This window comes from Podarcis muralis, chromosome 11, assembly GCF_964188315.1.
Source record: "Podarcis muralis chromosome 11, rPodMur119.hap1.1, whole genome shotgun sequence".
In the NCBI taxonomy this organism is placed as follows: domain Eukaryota; kingdom Metazoa; phylum Chordata; class Lepidosauria; order Squamata; family Lacertidae; genus Podarcis; species Podarcis muralis.
In genome coordinates, this window is record NC_135665.1 from 36,154,547 (window position 1) to 36,174,416 (window position 19,870).

The 19,870-nt window shown below is 40.7% G+C and overlaps 1 protein-coding gene across 5 annotated transcripts; it reads left to right on the top strand.

The window, feature by feature from the left end:
* The first annotated feature begins 1,792 nt into the window (after positions 1-1,792).
* Positions 1,793-19,712, top strand: GTF2H2 (general transcription factor IIH subunit 2). Of its 5 annotated transcripts, none has more exons than XM_028748700.2 (16): positions 1,793-1,948; positions 2,787-2,862; positions 2,964-3,041; positions 3,417-3,453; positions 5,999-6,085; positions 6,680-6,730; positions 8,307-8,361; positions 9,531-9,636; positions 11,148-11,238; positions 11,445-11,532; positions 12,265-12,372; positions 13,521-13,584; positions 14,419-14,522; positions 15,159-15,261; positions 16,985-17,024; positions 18,087-19,712. In XM_028748700.2, the coding sequence occupies exons 2-16, from the start codon at positions 2,807-2,809 to the stop codon at positions 18,204-18,206; spliced, it is 1,188 nt and encodes a 395-aa protein (XP_028604533.2). In that variant the 5' UTR covers positions 1,793-1,948; positions 2,787-2,806; the 3' UTR covers positions 18,207-19,712. The 5 variants fall into 5 exon arrangements, with proteins under 5 accessions (XP_028604533.2, XP_028604536.2, XP_028604534.2 ...); XM_028748703.2 differs by having other exon boundaries at positions 1,804-1,891; XM_028748701.2 differs by having other exon boundaries at positions 1,942-2,080.
* Positions 19,713-19,870: the final 158 nt, after the last annotated feature.

Genomic DNA, 19,870 nt, shown 5'->3' on the forward strand with positions numbered 1-19,870 from the left:
CTATATCTTATTTGTTAAAGCAATGCTCTGTTACAGAGTCTGTTCACCTGTGATTAGTGACTCTCTTGTCCTTGGGAAATTGAAAGCTAGCAACACCTTTTTTGGGAAAAGGTATGCCAGTCTCTGACGGTGTGATGCGTTTCAGGAAAGTCCAAAATGATTAGGAAAGGCACATTTGGGATTTCTGTTGATGGAAGCTGGAGATGCTAATATTTTGATTTATAATTTGGTTGAATTGTGAATGGTTTTATATTTTAACTAATTTTTATTATTAGCCGCCTTGAATTTATTCTGAAAACTAGACGAGATATAAGTTTTTAAAAACAGACTATCAATAAATTGGAGTAGAGAAGGGAGCTGATCAGATATATACTTGATTAAGTATACTTAATTAATGTAAGGCTTAATTTGTACCAGTTTTTTTTTAGGAGGAACAGTTGCGGCTCCAAATGTTGCTGAACCACAGCTTCCATCAGCTCTAGCAAGCACTGCCAGTGTCAATGGATGATGGGAGTTGTAGTTCAGCAACATCCAGGGGTCCAAAGGGCCCCCTCTTGACTTAAAGAGAAACTGGCTCAAAGGTTCCCCACACCTGCTTTAAGCGATGCATAGTTCTGAACCAGCTGGCCAGTGGAACATTGGAAGCTGCCTTGAATCAGTGGTCCATTAAGCTCAGCTTAGTCTGACTGGGAGCAGCTCCACAGGTTTTCAGGCAGCTCTACCTGGAGATGCTGAGTTGAACCTGTGATTTCTACATGCTCTGCTAAAGAGAAGAAGCCGTCCAGGTTTTTGATTTGATACTGGAATGTTCTACTTTCCCTTAGGCTGTCCCTATTTCATTGGAGAAATGTTGGAGAGCATGGAGTTATCAGACTCACGAGCCATCTGAAGGCAATCCTGTATAGGGAAGGGTTTTTTGTTTTTTTTTTTAAAAATATCTTTAATGTTTAATGTTTTCTTATGTTTTTATATATATGTTGGAAGCTGCCCAGAGTGCCTGGGGAAACCCAATAAGATGTGTCGGGTATAAATAGTATAATTATCATTATGGAATGGGACATTCCTATTTCCATCAGAGAAATGTTGGAGGGCATGCTGAAGCTAAGCCCTGGAACTGGTGAAGCTCAGAGGGGGAATAAAGTCTGTGTGATTAGGAGGAGAACTTTCCCACCCTGAGATGCGTCCCAAAGTTACAAGCCTCTAAATTTTAGCCTCTAAAATACAGTACCTACTGGATGACAAGGAAGGCTATCCAGGTCACAAGGCATGGTCTGCAACACTGTAGACACTACAGGTAGGCTTAAACAGCAGCTTTAGCAAAAGAGAAGCATCTCTGCGTCTCTCTGGACTGGAGGAAGTAATAGCCGTCCATAGCAGCTGCACCAGTTTATTCCCACGCCCCTTCCAAGACAAAAGGGCAGCAAAGAGTGGAGTCTTATTTCACCTGAACCGTTCATTATTTTAAAGAGTTTCTAAAAGTCCGAGAGTCCCCACATTGGGGGCAGGGACGTGAAAAGAAGAAACTGAGAAACTTCTTTATGACATAAGCTTTTGAAGACTCAGAGTCCTTTATCAGCCTTTAAAGTCCCACAGGGCTTTGTTGTTTTTGCTGCAACGCAGATTATAGCAAAGTGTGGCTTTTAATTGCTGGCAGAAGCTGAGGCTGCGTCACCCATAGCAGCAGAAGCATACTCCCCCCCCCCCCCCTACATCTATGTCAGTCACCCTGCTCTTTTCTTCTTCTAATCTTTCTCTGCAACAAGCTCTTTGCACGGCAGAACTCCTCTTCTCAATATTTGCGCTGCCACCGGAATGTTTAAAGTGTGGAACCTTTAGCCAGAGAGATGGTTTTCCTAGAGAGCCTCCGAAGTGCATGCGACTCGGTTCTTGGGCGCGCGCTTCTTTTGGTTCCTTCTCTTCGGTTTTTTCTGTCTCCTGAAAGATAAAGGCAGGTGGCAAGAACAGCTCCCCCCAAGACCTCCCTGAGAGCTGTTAGCCTATTCCTGAGCCAGAAGACGTTGTGGGAACAAGACGCTTTTGTCCCAACCCCAACCTTGTTCTTGTCCACCAGCTGAGCAGGGTAGTTCTACTTGTCTGGCTCTTGAGAGTTTAGAGGTGCTAAAGTTGTAATATGTGGCAGCTATCTTAGTTTTCGGTGGTGGAAGTGTCATTTTATCCTAGCTATTTTCATGTTGTTGGTTTTGTTCTTTTCTTTTTAAAAAAGTCATTTGGGTAAGGGTTGAAACGTGCTTACTGTATGTTCTGTCCTCTTAAGTCAATTGCAGGAAAAGGCTCGTTAAAATCAGCAAAACTTCCTAAGCTGAAGGGGGGGGGGGAGGAGGAGGGAGGCTTGAATCGAGCATTTAAAAAAAAAAAATCTAATTGATTTCCTTGTAGCCAGAAATTTGCCCAGGCTGGGACCCCAGCTCCGGATCAGCCAGAGTAGTGATGTGTGCTGATGCAGCAGAATCAGGATGTTATAAATCATTTCCCATCAAATACCTCTCCTTTTCCTAGTTTTTAGTACTGGATGGAGCTTTGTAGACTCTGAGTCTTGAAGACCACAAAAGCTGATGGGGTTTCATAAGGGCTTCTCCTGAGAGTTACATCTGATTGCTCTGATTTATGTACTATTCAGGAACCTTGAACCTGACAAGATGTAGCCATTTGTACATATGTTGTGTACATATGTTGTGTTATTTAATTATTTATTATTTATTTATAAATTCTATTATAATATCTCAAAATATAGTTTTAAATTACAGTATAATAATTTTCCTTATTAGTTTCTTAACTTGGAAGAGAAATGGATGATGAACCAGAGAGAACCAAACGGTGGGAAGGGGGTTATGAAAGAACTTGGTAAGCTTTTATATTTCTCTCCCCCCCCCCCCATTGTTTAAGAACTGTAGTCTTCTGCTATCTATATACAGTATATTATACTTTATTTTTGTTGCTTCTAGGGAAGTTCTTAAAGAAGATGAATCTGGATCATTGAAAGCCAGCATAGAGGATATTCTTTTTAAGGCCAAAAGAAAAAGGTAATCACTAAGCTGCACAATGTAGGAATGCACTATAAATTACACTTCAGAATAAATTGCATTTTGCTGCTGTCTTACAAGGAGAAGGGTGAAAAGTTTCCAGTTTAAATTCAAATCTAACTTCATTCTACTTAGGTTGTATGATGTTATAGTCAATCAGATTACAATGTGGCTCTGACATCCATCTTCACAGCATAATTAAAAACTTTTGTATCAAATATGCTCCTAGACTTCCAGTTTTTTTAAAAAAAGTAAATATGATTCCCTGAATATAATCTATATTTCACAAGTGAGAATAGATTGTGTATATTGATGCTATAATATATAAATGCTATAACAATTAGCAATTAACTTTTTTTTTTTTTTACTTTGCAGAATCTTTGAGCATCATGGACAAGTTCGACTTGGGATGGTAAGTTCTCTTATTCTACTTGGTTCTAAACTTATTTTGCTGTGAAGTTGTATATGAAATAGGTCTCGTTCATATGCTTAATAAGAGCATAGTCAGCCACTTGTTTTTTCTTAGATTGCAGTTTGCTTTGGGCAGGCAGCTCCACTGTCATTCAGTAATAAGAGCAAGAAGAGACCTGCTGGATCAAATCAAAGGTCCATCTTGTAAAGCATTCTGATGTCACAGTAGTTCATCCGATGTGTATGGGAATCCCACATGAGGGATATGAGCACTCTTGCTTGTGTGCCCTAGCAACTGATCCTGGAGGTCGTATATAGCCATTGTGGCTAATAGCCATTGAGAGCCTTTGTCCTCCATGAAGCTGCCCAAGTTGGTGGCCATCACTACATCTTGTGTAACAAATTGCATAGTCTGAGGATGTGCTATGTGAAGAAGTACTTCCTTTAGTCCGTTCTGAATCTCAAACCACTCAGATTCATTGGATAACTCTGGCGTCTAGTATTGTGAGAGAGGGAGAAAAACTTTCCCTACACCATACACACCTTCTTGTAAAATTGCAGTGATATTTAACTATAATCTATTTAGCCATAAAGAAATTCCTTCCAGTAGCACCTTAGAGACCAGCTGAGTTTGTTATTGGTATGAGCTTTCGTCTGCATGCACACTTCTTCAGATACCTGAAGAATACCTGCATGCACACGAAAGCTCATACCAATAACAAACTTAGTTGGTCTCTAAGGTGCTACTAGAAGGAATGTTTTTATGTTGTTTCGACTACGGCAACCCAACACGGCTACCTATCTGTAACTAGAACTATTTAGGCATGTTCATATGACCTTTGAGCTTCAAGCAAGCAGGTCAATAAACTTCAAATTGCATAGCAGAAATTCTAGCCATCCAAGTTCACAGAGATAATCTGAAGTCAACCTAAACAAAAGGTAGCTCTGGTTGATTTTTGGTTGAGGGAAGTTGGATTCTATTTAAAGCAAATAAAGTTTAAGCAAGTCTTAGCTTTGCTTAAGTGCTTTCAATAAAGACTGTGGGATTGTGACTGCAGCTTACCAGCTTTTAGAGTTGGTTTTGGGATGTTATAGTAAAATGCTGGATTCTTCAGTTATGATAAAGACATGAGAGAAGTTCTACTTGATTATTAATTTAGGCTGTGTGCAAATTTTACATTGAGGCATTTATTTGTGATGTTAAAGGTAAAGGTAAAGATACCCCTGCCCGTACGGGCCAGTCTTGACAGACTCTAGGGTTGTGCGCCCATCTCACTCAAGAGGCCGGGGGCCAGCGCTGTCTGGAGACACTTCCGGGTCACGTGGCCAGCGTGACATCGCTGCTCTGGCGAGCCAGAGCCGCACACGGAAACGCCGTTTACCTTCCCGCTAGAAAGCAGTCCCTATTTATCTACTTGCACCCAAGGGTGCTTTCGAACTGCTAGGTTGGCAGGCGCTGGGACTGAGCAACGGGAGCGCACCCCGCTGCGGGGATTCGAACCGCCGACCTTTCGATCGGCAAACCCTAGGCGCTGAGGCTTTTACCCACAGCGCCACCCGCATCCCTATTTGTGATGTTATTGGACTACTAATACATAAAAATAAAAATGTATTTTGATTACATAAAATTAATTGGATTTAAACTTTTTTTATTTTTATTTTTCTGCCCCATTCTTCCTCTTGACCAGACCCAGGATGGCTAACAAGAATCTTAAAAGCATGGGTCATGAAGCAACGGTTTAAAATTATACCAGTTTAATGTGCTTAGAGGCACAGCAACAGATGAAAAGGCCTCTGGGTTGCATCTAATGATGTTGTGCTGTTAGCACAAGGACTTAAATGGGACTACCTCTTCTCTCCCCATACCCCCCCCCCAATCTGCTTCATAGGGTTGGGGGAATCTCAGAACCTATTTGTAGGGGTGAGGGAGGAGATTCTTGCACTGGACAACTTAGTTGGATATAACCCTCTGTATCTTTTATAATTATCATTAGTCCTCTGCTTTGGTGGTTGACCAGATTGGATGTTGAGTGTAATGTATCTGAACTGAATCATTAAAAAACAAACAAACCAACAACCCATGGATGTCTAAGAGAATGTCAGGGCAGGATTAGTGGAAAATATGGGTTTCAGGGAATATGTGAGTATCTAGTATGATAAAGGTTGACAGGCTTCCTTGGCTCAATGCTGTGTGCTGCTTAAAAGCAAATAATACTGTCAGTAAACACAAAAACCCAGAACCAGCACAAAGAGAAAAACAAATAGCCTGAAGTGTAAATTTACCCTGAAGTAAGTTCCATGGATTCAGTGGGGACCACTCAAAAGCAAGGACGCATAGATTTTCAGTTTTCAGATATATTTCTGTAACTCTGAAAGAAGGGGCCAACAGCCTACAATTCCTGAAAACCTGTGTGTGCATTTAGAATAATTTGTGAATCCTAGATTACTTTTGAAAAGGTATGTATCATATTGGCCTCATACTCTGTTTTATGAATATTATAATAAAATATATTTTAATTCCCTAAAAATATCTTACCCATATGTAGATGCGTCACCTGTATGTAGTGGTTGATGGATCAAGAACAATGGAAGACCAAGATTTAAAACCTACCAGGCTAACGTGTACCCTAAAGGTATTTATTCTTGATAACTTGCATTTGTCTAAGATCACGGAAATCAATGAAAATAAATGTCAGATTGGGACAACTCAGATTCAAGTTCTTGCTCAGCTCTGAAACCCACTGGATAACCATGGGCCAAGTCCCATTTCTAAGCATAATGTACCTTGCAGAGTGGTTTGGAGGATGAATTGGGTGTGGTTAGATACAGCAAACATCACCTAGAATCTCTTGAAGGAAAGGTGGAGAGAAGGAAACAAATGTGATAAATTATCCTTCATTTGTTTCCCTTTCTCATCTGGTAATCTCAGGGTTTCCAGGAACAGTGTCTTTCAGCCATCAAATGGGAATGTTTTCAAATTCCTCCTGAAAGTCAATAACTGTCCTAAAAATAAGGTTTAGATGGACCTTAACATCACTCTTGAAATACCATTGGTAACCACAACTTTTTTTTTGTTAGTTGTCCTTATGCATACTTTTTAGATGACAAGAAGCTTTTATCTTTTTTGATGACTAGGTATAAAATGACTGTTGCGATGTTTATAAAGTTGTGCACTGTAAAGTAACACTTGAGAACGAATGGATCTAATGATATTTCTCTTTTTGTAGTTACTGGAATATTTTGTTGAAGAATATTTTGACCAAAATCCGATTAGTCAGGTATGTACACTGTGTTGGAGATGGTTGCTGCGGATTAGAAATAATCACCTCTTTGAATGTTTAGCTAAGAGCAATCTTAAGTGTGACTATTAGCATATCGGTGAGTTAAAAACATTCTAAAGAGAAAATAAAAGCCATGATTTATGTAAAATTTAAATAATGAAAATGTTGTACTGGGATAATTCAATTTTCTGTCAATAAAGCGCAAAGCATTTTGGCATTCTAAATGAGGGGGTTAATATCTTCATCCCTGCCTGTGCACTGGAGAATGTCTGAAGAAGGGAGCCTGCTCCATGAACACAGGCTGCCACCATGATTCAGAGTTCTATGCGATCATGCTTCCAAATCACAGGGCCATCTTCCAATGCATAGCCAAAGGGGGCTGGACTCCAGCAGGGGACTTGGCAGCCAGGCCAGTAGGTGGACTTTGCTCTCTAATCCATGTGATTAATACTAAGGTGATTTATAATGCCTGAATAGGGTTTGGTCCATATAAATGAGCATGCATTTGATGATTTTGCACAATTCATTTTGCTTCTGTTATCTATGGGCAAGAGCAAGAAATGACACAGTGCAATGAAGCCTCTGACCACCCCTCCTTTTGCCTTTCCCCTCCCTCCCTCGGCTTTTGATTTCATCAGGCATCACCTCCCATCAAGCCTGTCTTTGTATCCACCTAGGCTAGCAAGAAACTAAATAAAAAGGTAAAGGGACCCCTGATCATTAGGTCCAGTCGTGACCAATTCTGGGGTTGCTGCACTCATCTCGCTTTATTGGCCGAGGGAGCCGGCGTACAGCTTCCGGGTCATGTGGCCAGCATGACTAAGCCGCTTCTGGCGAACCAGAGCTGCACACGAAAACGCCGTTTACCTTCCCACCAGAGCGGTACCTATTTATCTACTTGCACTTTGACGTGCTTTCAAACTGCTATGTTGGCAGGAGCAGGGACCGAGCAACAGGAGCTCACCCTGTCGCGGAGATTCGAACCGCTGAGCTTCTGATCGGCAAGTCCTAGGCTCTGTGGTTTAACCCACAGCGCCACCCGTGTCCCAGAAACTAATTAGGAAGTGGCTAATAATAATAATATTAAAGCAGAGACTCTCGAGATTCTGAAATTTGCAGTGTCAAACTCTGTTTCTTCATCACGCTTATGGAATAAAAGCTGCTGTAAATATAGTAGAATGAATTATATAGATTACCAGAAACGGCATAAACATTCCCCCCCACAGATTTCATATTTATAGCTCTTGGTCAAACTTATCCCCAGCTGTTGATGTCATGGGGTAAGTGGAAGTAGCAATGGCTTCCATAATTCAAAGGCAGGTGGAGATGAAACTATCCAGCTCTGCCATGTCGAATTCCCTGCAGTGTTGCTCATTACATGTTTTGATGGGAAGCTGCAGGAGTGCTAGGTGGCTCTTGGTCCTCTTTGCATCTCAAGTAACTCTTGTTACTATAAGCTCTGCAAATGATTCTTGGCCCTCTGCTGCCACCTCTGTACGTTGGAAAACATGGTTGGGCTCAACAAGACTTCATTACCCTGTGACTCTATTAATAGTAGACATCTTTCTGGCAGGTTGGCATTATTGTGACTAAGGGCAAAAGAGCTGAAAAACTTACTGAGCTTTCAGGTATGAACAAATTATTTCTTTCATACTGAGAAGAGATTCGTTATGATGGCCTTGCCATTTTTTTAAAAAGCAAAACAGATAATATCTTCTATATTTCTGCCTCATTCGGCCATTATTGCTATAATAATCATGATACAGACAACTGACTTTGACCCAGTGTGAACTTAAATACACCTGGAATTTAAGGATAGTTGCTGGAGGGAAGTAGCAGGTTTAAAGAGAATGTTCCCTATAATGTTTCTACCTTAGACTATGTACAAATGAAACTTTACTTGAGGGCAACTCTCTAAATTCATTCACTGTGTGCTGTTTAAATAAAGCTTTCTCCAGGATGGTATTGACCTTAAGTGTATGTATGTGGTGGGGACGGTGACAGGTTTGGTTTTGCAAATTTGATTCAGCAGCCAGATGTGCCCAGTGCTGATTGGCTGCCACATGTGACATGTCCCCAAAGCAAGCTTTTAATTTCTAAAATTTTAAATAAAGCATTGAACCCAGAATGTTGACAATCAGTTGGAAAAGAAAATGGGGTGGAGGAAATGAAATGGTTTTCTGGAGAAGGGGATGGTTTGACTGACTGGCTGACTGGAGCTGTGAACAGGATCACTCTTATCACTCTAGACCAGACTTTATCAGCCTTGGGTCCTTCAATTTTGTTGGATTACAAATCCCATCATCCCTAGCTAGCGGGACTAGTGGTCAGGGATGATGGGAGTTGTAGTCCAACAACATCTGGGTTCCCAAGGTTGACAAAGGCTGCTCTAGATTGCAGCATTTTGTTGCAGGCCCCATTTCTTAGGCATAATGGACACTGGACAAAGATGAAGCAGGGCTTGAATGAGGGAAACTAGTTGATTGGATGGTTAGAGGACCCTCTTGGGGCAAAGGAGAAGGAGTGCATGAAAAATACTTGTTTTGAGCTTTCATGTGATAATGAAAGGTGGTCTTGGGGTGCCTGGAGACTTGATGAGCATTGTTGGTATACCTGTAGTCCTGGTTCAGCTATAATGCCAGACCATGGGTTGATATTGCATGAATGTGCGTCAGTTTACTTCCTTTGTATTTTCCTTCCTTCCTGCTAATAAAAGCAGTGTTTTATGTCAGAATATTTGTTTTTTGTTTAATTCAGTTATTTTCTGATGTTTGATAATGAGTGATTTTCCTCATAGGGAATCCAAGAAAACACACAGCTGCTTTGAAAAAAGCTGTAGATATGTCTTGTCTCGGAGAGCCATCTTTATATAATGCCTTAAATTTGGCCGCACAAACATTAAAGTAAGTATATATAGTCTACTGTAGTTTGCTTTTTTTTTGTTTAACAACCATGGAGATCGATCTGACTATAATCACAGGGAGAGTGATTTATTAATCAATTATCCCTTTTCAGCATTCATTAATCTGCTTTAGCAAAAACAGCCAGTGTAAACTAGGTTAGAAGGAAATAAAATGCAATAAAACAGTCTGACAATTGTGTTAAAGTTTAAATGCATGTAAAATAATTACAGTGACCGTTCCCAGAGCAGTGTTGATGATACCGTAAACATCGTAGCATTGGTTAGCTAATTAACACCTATATTGGGATAAGAACCTGTTCTGTATTCAGGCCACTGGTGATAGAATCAAATTTCTTGATAAGTAGTTTCATACTAGAATTTCCTGTTTGAAGTTCTTTTATCCAATAATATAATAGTCTGTTCAAGAACTAGATTGTTCCTCTTTGTCAAGATTGGGGAATCTTTCTGCAAGAGTCTTGGGTAAACTTCCAGGGACTGCATATTGGGAACAAAACTGCGTACACCTCCCCATTCACATGTACCCATGCATTTAAATTATCTCCCCATTCACATACATCCATACAAACCCAATTCTCAAACAGCCATTTTAACAGTCACTTACGTTATCTCTCCACCTTTTCTCTCTTCTCTCTTCCTCCCTTCACTGCCCCCCCTCAGTGTGGCACTTGGCTTAGTTTTTTTTTTGGGGGGGGCGTTGTGCATAGGGTGAGGGGAATGTTAGCTTCCTCCCCATTCAGTAAGTAGTCACAGGGGAAAGAACGATTCCATTTGTGCAAATGGGACCTCTTTCCTAAGACCGAGGGCTAATTACTAATTACATGGTGAATGGCACTGAAGAGGGCAGGCTGTGGTCCAGATTCAAAGACCTAGCCAGAGATTGTCCACCCTGGCTCTTGGACATTCTGCAATTTGAAGGTGCTGCAGCAACTCAAAGCAAACTGCAGAATTATCCTGGAGATTAGTACATGCTAAGTTACAGTGGAAGATGTTTAAAGCCCATATGTCCAACACTGATTCCCCTCCCCTGTTTCTTACTTTGCTTTCAACAGCCTTGGCTGAACCATCAAACTACTTAGTGAGCATAAATACACCTACTTACGCTGTGTGTGTACAGTCATACCTCGGGTTGAATATGCTTCATGTTGAGCGTGTTACTTCCGGGTTTCGTCGCTCACGCATGCGCAGACGCTGAAAATTACGTCACACGCATGCGCAGAAGCAGCGAAAAGCGACGTGCACAGACGTGCCGTCGCTATTTACGTTTGCTTCTGGATGCGAACGGGGCTCCGGAATGGATCCCGTTTGCATCCCGAGGTACCGCTGTATATGCAACATTTTCTCTGCACCGATTCATAACAAGTCTCATTGCTGTCAGAGTGTAAAATAATTTTCTCACGTAATTTATGTAGAAATGGGTCTCTGTCTTGCGTTTGATTGTTTTGGCACTTGTTTTTGTTTGTCACAAACATAAGAGTGTTTTATTCTCTCTAGGCATATGCCAGGGCATACAAGCAGAGAAGTCTTAGTAATATTCAGCAGTCTGACAACATGTGATCCTTCCAATATTTATGATCTAATTAAGGTACACAAGTTTTTGCTTTTGCTTTTTAGTTTTTTACTATTAAAAGGATCCAGAATGAATGCTGGACTTTCTTGACATTTGGGATGATGCAGAGATACTTAACATGCTTGAAACAAATATTTGTCACAGAATCCTGAAAGCTTTGTGCATTTTATAGGTTTTTTTAGATCTCTTATTGCATGTGTTTTCTCTTTTTTATATCGAAGAGTTTAAAGGCAGTTAAGATCAGAGTGTCTATTATTGGCCTTTCTGCTGAAGTTCGAGTTTGTACTGTGCTTGCCCGGGAAACTGGTGGTATGTATATATTTGAGTGTGAGTGAGTGAGTGAGAGAACCATGAACTAAATTGAAAAAGCCCTGAAGGCCTGCATTTTCAGTTGGCCTTCTAGCTGTGATGTTTATAATTTGGATGATGGTCTGACTGTAGTTTTGAACTGTAGTTTTTAGCTTTTAAAAATATATATCTGGTTTTTAAAATATTTCTTTGGTTTTGATTGTTAGCTGCTTTTGACTGGCATTTGCTCCAAAGAGCTGTCTGGAATAAATAAAATAAAAACTGCTTGTATCTAACATATTTTGATGACAAGTCACTAAAAGCTGATGCTAACAGAGAAGGAAAATTTCATAAATAGTTAATCTTTACATAGTCAGTCAGCGTTATCTAGGCTTATCTAAATGACTATTCACTTCAAAACCTTTTTATCTCTTTGCGCTGTGATGGAATTAGTGCAAAATTATTCATTTGCTGTTAAACCATTGCAGCCTTTCTTCTGACATACTCTCAAAAAGCTCCACAATTAGATCCACAAGGTAGTAGATGACATGTCTTTTTACTCGCCCATCTGCCCACATATACCTGTGTCAGGTTTGGCCTAAAAGGGGGGGAAGAGAACTAATTGGTTTTGCAGAGCTCCTTTCCTTGGTCACTTGTTGACAATTCTTACTTACCACTGGCAACCAGATGAGCAACTGTTGAGATGCCTGCTCTCAGTTAATTAAATTTTTATTTTGTTTCCTTTTGTGGCAGGAACCTATCATGTCATTTTAGATGAAAGCCATTATAGGGAACTTCTGATGCACCATGTCAGTCCACCACCAGCTAGTTCAAGTTCTGAAAGTTCGCTTATTCGAATGGGTAAGAAATTGTCCTTTAATATTTTGGTATACTGTTATTGAACACACAGCATTATTTACTCTAAATCCAGAGGCAAGCAATTAGGATAGTACTAAAGACCACCTATTCTGAGCTGGCAGATTTCAGTGTTATGTTGTGGTTTCAAGTAATTGGCATAATTTATCTACTGCCATACTAGGTAATATTTCACTTGCATTCTGCAGATACTTTAGACCTGTTGTTCTCAAACTTTGGGCCACACTTTCAGAACAAAAATTTGCTTGCACCACACTGCATTTTTTATTGCTAAGAAATGCATTGGAAAACAAAAAGAAATAACTCCTAGCAGTGCTTGATTTATAACATAGAACACAACTACCTTATAATACAGTCGTACAGTGGAAGTTGAACGGAATCTGTTCTGGAAGTCCGTTCAACTTCCAAAATGTTTGGAAACCTAGGCGCAGCTTCCGATTGGCTGCAGGAAGATCCTGCAGCCAATTGGAAGCCATGTCGGCTGCTCGGATTCCAAAGAACATTCGCATACTGGAACACTCACTTCCCTGTTTGTGGCGTTCGGGAGCCAAAACGTTCGAGAACTAAGCTGTTCGAAAACCAAGGTACGACTGTATTAGGTCTAATTTGAGACAAACTCTAATCTCATCAAAAACAAAGAAGCCTTTCCATTTTCTGATCTTTCATATTTGTCAGAGTTGAAAATCCTTGTTCACTACAATATGTTGTGGAGAACTGTAGAAGAATAGCCAATACTCCTGAAGAGAGGTGTGGATACTGTTTCCAGTTGTATATCCATACCACACTGAAATGTTTAAATTATTATTTTTTTTATCCTTGAATCTTCTCCTCACAATTGCCATCCTCTCCTGCCACACTAGTGCGCAATGCCACACTCTTTGAGAACCACTGCTTTAGACAATTATTGTTTATTAACTACAGGTTATTACCATTTTCAGTTATCTGTAACATACATTTTGCCCTGTCTACCTAGTGATGGCATGGTCCAAGCCTACCACACAGAGATTTGTGTGTCAGCGCGGTAAAGTGGCTTATATTGGGATGTAAATCAATGCACACTAAGATTCTCCTCTTAAATGAGGACCACAATACATATAAAGTGACTTAAAACTATGACTGTTCTTTTCCGCTAGGCTTTCCTCAGCACACCATTGCATCTTTGACTGATCAGGACGCAAAGCCATCTTTTAGCATGGCGTAAGTAATGGGTTGCTTTATTTAGACACGGCATGGACCGCGGTTTAAAAGTCTGAATGAGTGCATTGAGCAGCCAGCATTTTATCTGAAATTACTGCTTCAATAGCTCCAGTAGTGTAAGGGAAAACATCATTTTAATAGCAGCTCATAGTCTCTTTCAGCACTCAGAAATAATTTGCTGGAAACATCCAAGGCAGGTTTGGCTGTGTAGCTGTTCTTCCCCATATGTCTAGATTTTGGTCTTCAGTTCTGTTTAACTAAAGGTAGGTTTTGCTCATTGCAAATTTTATTATTGCTAGAATTTCAGTTGAACCGACTTTCTGTAGGAGAGAGAACTCCAAAGGACACAGTGTCTGTATGGGTCTTCCCAGATGGAATTATTACACAACAAATGCAGAGTTCTTTTGCTGTGGAAGGAGATCTCAATGACTTTCCATTGCAGAACAGCCACCTTTTCTTCTGTGATATTATAATGGACTCAAGTGACTTACTGGGAGGGGAGAGGCAGCAGTGAGGATGGTGTGGTACAAATGCAGCAGTGGGAGCAGCGGATTGGCTCTTCCCATGACTTAAACCACCCTGGCCTCGCCACTCCCCCTCTCAGTAAACAGCACTGATTCCAGTGATGAAGCACCACTGCTGGAAAATGCAACTCTTCTTCAAGTGCTTGACAAAGCGGTGCCATTTCTTTAGCCATACTGGCTTCTCCAAGAACTTAAACCATAAACTTTGAGGCCTAATGCCATTTCTCACCGTTACAAACAAACCTTTTCAAATTGTTGAAAATGTTTCTGTGCAACATTGTCAGGGTGGGGAAAATGTTCTTCTTTACAGGCAGCTAGAAAACAGCAATGATCCAGGTCTTACCCTGGGAGGATATTTCTGCCCCCAATGTAGAGCCAAATACTGTGAGCTTCCTGTGGAGTGCAAAGTTTGTGGTGAGTAATTAAGTGTATTTATCTTTGTCTATTATAATGGGGGTGTGTGTGTGTGTGCCAACCCCCAACTGGGAAAACAGAAAAGTAAGCCACCAGCCTTGACTCTTGCTGCATCCACTGTGATTTAGCCACACACTTCACAATTGTGCATGCTATTCAGCTTCAGTGTGTGAGGCAATTATGACATTCCCAGTAGTCAATTTCTTTTCTGGGGTGGAAGGTGGTGAGTTTCCCCAATATTTAATTCCTAAACGAAATGTTGCCACAGATCAGGCCTGTGTAAAAGTCATATCCTTTCACCTAGAAACCCTTCACATTAGTCACAGATAGAGGGTTGGTTGTGGTCTCTTGATCATGAATTAAGTGTCATTTGTACATACCAAAAGCACTCCTTTACTCTGTTCACATCTTCCAAGCATTCAGAAGTGACATCCAGAACTAAACCTTGGTCATTTACAGCTACATGGTGAAGAGCAGAATTTGTATGCTTTTTACATCCGTAAACAAGTTTTATGAGGGGAGCAGAAGTTTGAAATACTAATAAGAAGGTTAATAAGTTAAAGCTACGTTTTAAAAAGGATAATTGAGAATTGTTTTTCAGGAACCCTTTATAAATATGCCGATATTTTTTTGTAGGTCTTACACTAGTATCTGCACCCCATCTGGCTCGATCTTACCATCACCTATTTCCTTTGGATGCCTTTCAGGAAGTCCCACTGGAACAGTATGTAGGAGAACGGTGTGTAAAAGATGTCTGGTATACCCAGTCTGAATACCAGGGGTTAATGTTTCCAGCATGTGATGGGTTGATAGATTTATCTCTGCCTACAGACCACAACACCATGGTGAACACATAGTAACAATGGTACATTTGCAGGGGGTTTCTTTCCCACCAAAGGGTGAAATATCTTTTCATAATTCCCATTTCTGCTGTTTCCAAGAATGGCTCTGGAGCTTGCGGCTACTGAAAACAGAGCAAGGATGATCACCTTTTTGGGTTTGACTACCATTTTAAATAGCCATTACTTCCTGTTGATCCCACCACTGTTATAGTTCCTTTAAAAAGATGGCAGGGTAATGTTTTGCTTGGAATAAGAACAAATTGTGATACAGCATCTTCCCCCCCCTCCTCCCCAGTTTTGTGTCAATCAACTCATCATCAATCATTCATTTTGGAAACAGGTTTTTGTTTCGGATATAAGTGTTCATTATTATGAGCAAATTGGGGACTGTGATTGTATGGTGGTAAACTGACACTTCTATTCTTCTTTCTTGAGTGACCAGAGAGGCAATATTCTCATACAGTAGTTTGCGTTACTAATTGGAATATTTTCAAATAAAGAACTTCAGCTCTTTACAGTTACAGCTTCTGTCATTTCACAGGGTCCAATATTTTATGCCACATTAATATAATCATGCAGTTTTTGTGTTGACACAAGTGAAAGTAGGAACATGTGAAGGATCTTTTTTGCTAGACATGGGTTATCCCTGCTTTGGCTGGACTATTGAACATTTCTCTGTGCATCGTAAGCCCCCATTAAAGGTAACACTTACACAGGCAGGGGTTACGTTCTGGGGATAACGCATAAAGCCAAAATTGCATATGGTCAAAACACATTGGGTTCAATGACAGGGGGCATTGCCAAAGTCTTTTATCCCCACTCGCCCCCTTTCCGCCCACTTTCAGAAAATGATATTTTGGGGGACCAAGCATGTAAAGCTGATTGCATGCAAATTAAATGTGCATAAGTTGCAAGGTACCTGTAACAACTGCAACACATTCCTGGCATTTGATTAACTGGTTCTGATCCTATATTCTGTTATTAAAGTAATACTGTAGTTGCTTTATAAACACAACAGTAGCAGCACTTTTACTGTTTTTTTTAGGCCCTATGCATGCACATGACACTTTACAAAACACAGAGAACAGGTCCCTACCTCAGAGGGTTTACACTCTGTAAGGCAACAAAGGGGAGACAACAAAGGGAGTGGAGTGGAGGCAGGAATAAATAGAGAAAGAATATGCATTATTTCTGTTATATATACTTAAGGCAGGGGTGCGGAACTTGTGGCCCTTGGGTGAATGTTGGCTCACCAGGTCATTTGCCCCAAACCATGTCTATGTGTCCATCAGCTGACAACGTGGGGTGATTTGGGTGCTAATTCTCCACTGTGTTTCCTGGGGGGAATGTGCTGATGAAGCAGACCCCTCTCTCTACTGTTGTGGATCAACTTGGACAGGTGGGTGGGATTGTCCACCTACCAGTCGCCTTACGTCATCATGATGTAAGCTGATTGACAGGTGGGTGGTCCCTGCCCACTTGTCAAAGTTGGTGGTTGGGATGTAAGAGGCCCAAAATGTTCTCCACCCATAACTTAAGGCATGAGAAGTAGAGGTTAAACATGAAGTATGTATTAATTAGCCTCTGTAAAATCTCTTCATAAATATTATTTTTAAACAGCTATTGCCAAGGATGCCAAGGAGAAATTACAGATCAGCATGTAAGTCTTCAGCGTTCAACCTATAAATTACATTATATTTGCTTGCTCTTCATGCAAGTAATGCTTTTTGTCCACATCCTTCTCTTCCCCCTAAAAAAATTGTTATTGAATGTTTAATACTTAATACAATGTAAACAAAGGTCATAACTTTTACATCAGAGACAGCAGAAATATTTAGTAATGTTTAGGATTGTCTCTTTGCAGGCTATAAAAATGTGTCTGAGCTTGTTGATACATCAAGACTCTTTCCTGATATATAGAATAAGTTTTGCTAATATGGTAACATTCAAATTAAAAGCAAAGTGGTGCATTGGTTAAAATGTCAATGATTGATCAACCAAAATATTTATGGAGTGGTAGTGATGTAAGTCTGTTCTATACCAGCCTTCCCACCATGTGGCCCTATTCATGAACGCCAGGTCAGTTCTCAATAAAACAACCCTCATCTGTGACCTAATCATAGCTGAGGTGTCTGATCTGGTATATATTTCCAAGGCCTGTGTGAGCAAGCTGGGTAGGCCAGACCTGACCCAACTTTGTCCAGTTGACACCACACTAACATAGATTGGTGAAAGGGTTCCTTTGAGCATCACACACCTGTCTATGCAACTGTGGCTCTCTCCAGCAAACCAATCCACCTGAAAACTGGGTTTGAGGGTTTGTTCCTGGTGTTTGGGCAGGGATAAAGCAGGGATTATGTTGGTGAAGCACCTATCCCTGCTACACAGCATCAGCTGGCAAAGGGGGTGGGCTTCAATATTCACAGTGATGCTACCTTGTCAAGACTAGTTCAGTGCATTGGAATATTCCAACTGCCATGATATGCTGTGCTGCAAAATGTAGTCCATATTATTAAATGAAGTAAAACATTTTAGAGTGTTTTACCAAACAAACAAAAACACAAACAGAAGGGCAACAAAAAAATAAAGCAATATGCATTATGATCATAGCAGATAAATCTATGTTAGGTGTTCAGTACACAAGGCAATAGTTGCAAAAAATAATTCTAGTATCTGCTGTAATGTAACGTTTTAAATTTCAAATCTTTTTTTTTTTTTGTAGGTCTATATATGTAAAGTCTGCCAGAGTGCGTTTTGTGTAGAATGTGACCTTTTTGCTCATGATACTCTGCACTGCTGTCCGGGTTGCATTCACAAGCATCCTGCCCCTCCCTGTGTGTGATGCTACCTAAATGATCAACAATGTTGGTTGCTTTTCTGTGAGTAAAAAATTCAACTTGACTGTTCAGTGAAGGTCTTCAGCAAAATAGCTTAAGATGAGGAAGAGCACTTTGCTGAATGCTTATGTAAATATTACTATTTCCACACCCAGTTTGAATATACATGTGTGTACAGCTATTTGTATGTGGAACTAGTTATTGAAACTTTTTCTTCTTCTGAAATAATCTGAATAGTGTGCAAGTTTGTACCTCTGAAACTTGAAATGGATATGTGTCCTAAATGAATGGCCCTTGCTTTCATTTTAAATAATAATCAGCACAATAGGCTACAAGCCACAAAGCAGTCATGGAGAAGCAAGTTTAATATGTCATTAGGACTTAAAATCTAGGATGCAAAATCCCTGGTGCGATGGTCACTCTAGACCATCTCATGATAAGACCTGCTTCTCTGTGTTGGCAAAGGTTGAGAGTGATGTCAGGCAATCTCCGTTTCAATAAACAGTGTTAGTGTGCTGCGTGTTTTGTTTTTACTATAATGATTACAGATGAGAGAGTCTTTTTACGTTCAATTGCACTTCAGCTTCTGCAGGCAAGAGATAGAACTGTACCACACAGTTAAAAAAGAAAAGAAAAAGGTAAAGTCCAGTCAAAGGCGACTATAGGGTGCTGTCTTCAGTAGAAGAAATCTATAAAGCACCTTCTAATGAAAAGTGACACGGGTGGCGCTGTGGGTTAAACCAGAGAGCCTAGGACTTACCGATCAGAAGGTTGGCGGTTCGAATCCCCGAGATGGGGTGAGCTCCCGTTGCTCGGTCCCAGCTCCTGCCAACCTAGCAGTTCGAAAGCACGTCAAAGTGCAAGTAGATAAATAGGTACTGCTCCATCGGGAAGGTAAACGGTGTTTCCGTGCGCTGCTCTGGTTCGCCAGAAGCAGCTTAGTCATGCTGGCCACATGACCCGGAAGCTGTATGCCGGCTCCCTCGGCCAATAAAGCAAGATGAGCGCCGCAACCCCAGAGTCTGTCACGACTGGACCTAATGGTCAGGGGTCCCTTTACCTTTACTAATGAAAAGATGGTAGAGGGAAGTGCTATGATCTAAATCAGTAGGAGTATGAAATGAATTTTTTTAAACTTCTCTTAGACGCATCTTTTAAGAAGACATCAGGCACATGACCATGGACCAAAGGAATGGCTGAGAGACCTCTGTTGCCTTGCTGCCATGGGATTTTGAAGGGGGGAACTTAATTTTCACATATGTCAGATCCCTGACTTTTGTGTTCCACTTGCTCCATTAGGTGTATCCGCCCTCCTTTCTTTTCAGTATGAGTCTGGCAAACTGCTGCACTCACTCTCTAAGCTCTGGGTAGTTAGGGACTCTTTCACTCTTCAAAACTAAGGTGGGTGACCATATTAAATCATATTTGCTGCCTGCATAGTTGTACCATCGTTTTCTAAAGCACTTGTACTGCTCATCTTTCATTTCTGAATAATAAACCAATCATTTCTACTTTAGGTTGTGGCAGGCCCTTTATTAGGCATACATGTATACATGCTTATTTAATAAACTCATGTTCTGACTCCACACAAGTTTCCATTCCTCTCAGGGTATATGTTGGGTTCACATATGCAGTGGACATGCCTGTGGCTTCAGCCATACCCCTTGTA

Excerpts from the sequence above, each read along its gene's own strand:
- GTF2H2 (XM_028748700.2), top strand. The coding sequence starts at position 2,807 with ATGGATGATGAACCAGAGAGAACCAAACGGTGGGAAGGGGGTTATGAA. Across the intron at positions 3,042-3,416 it reads TTTAAGGCCAAAAGAAAAAG|AATCTTTGAGCATCATGGAC; the intron begins GTAATCACTAAG and ends TTTACTTTGCAG. Across the intron at positions 6,731-8,306 it reads ACCAAAATCCGATTAGTCAG|GTTGGCATTATTGTGACTAA; the intron begins GTATGTACACTG and ends TCTTTCTGGCAG.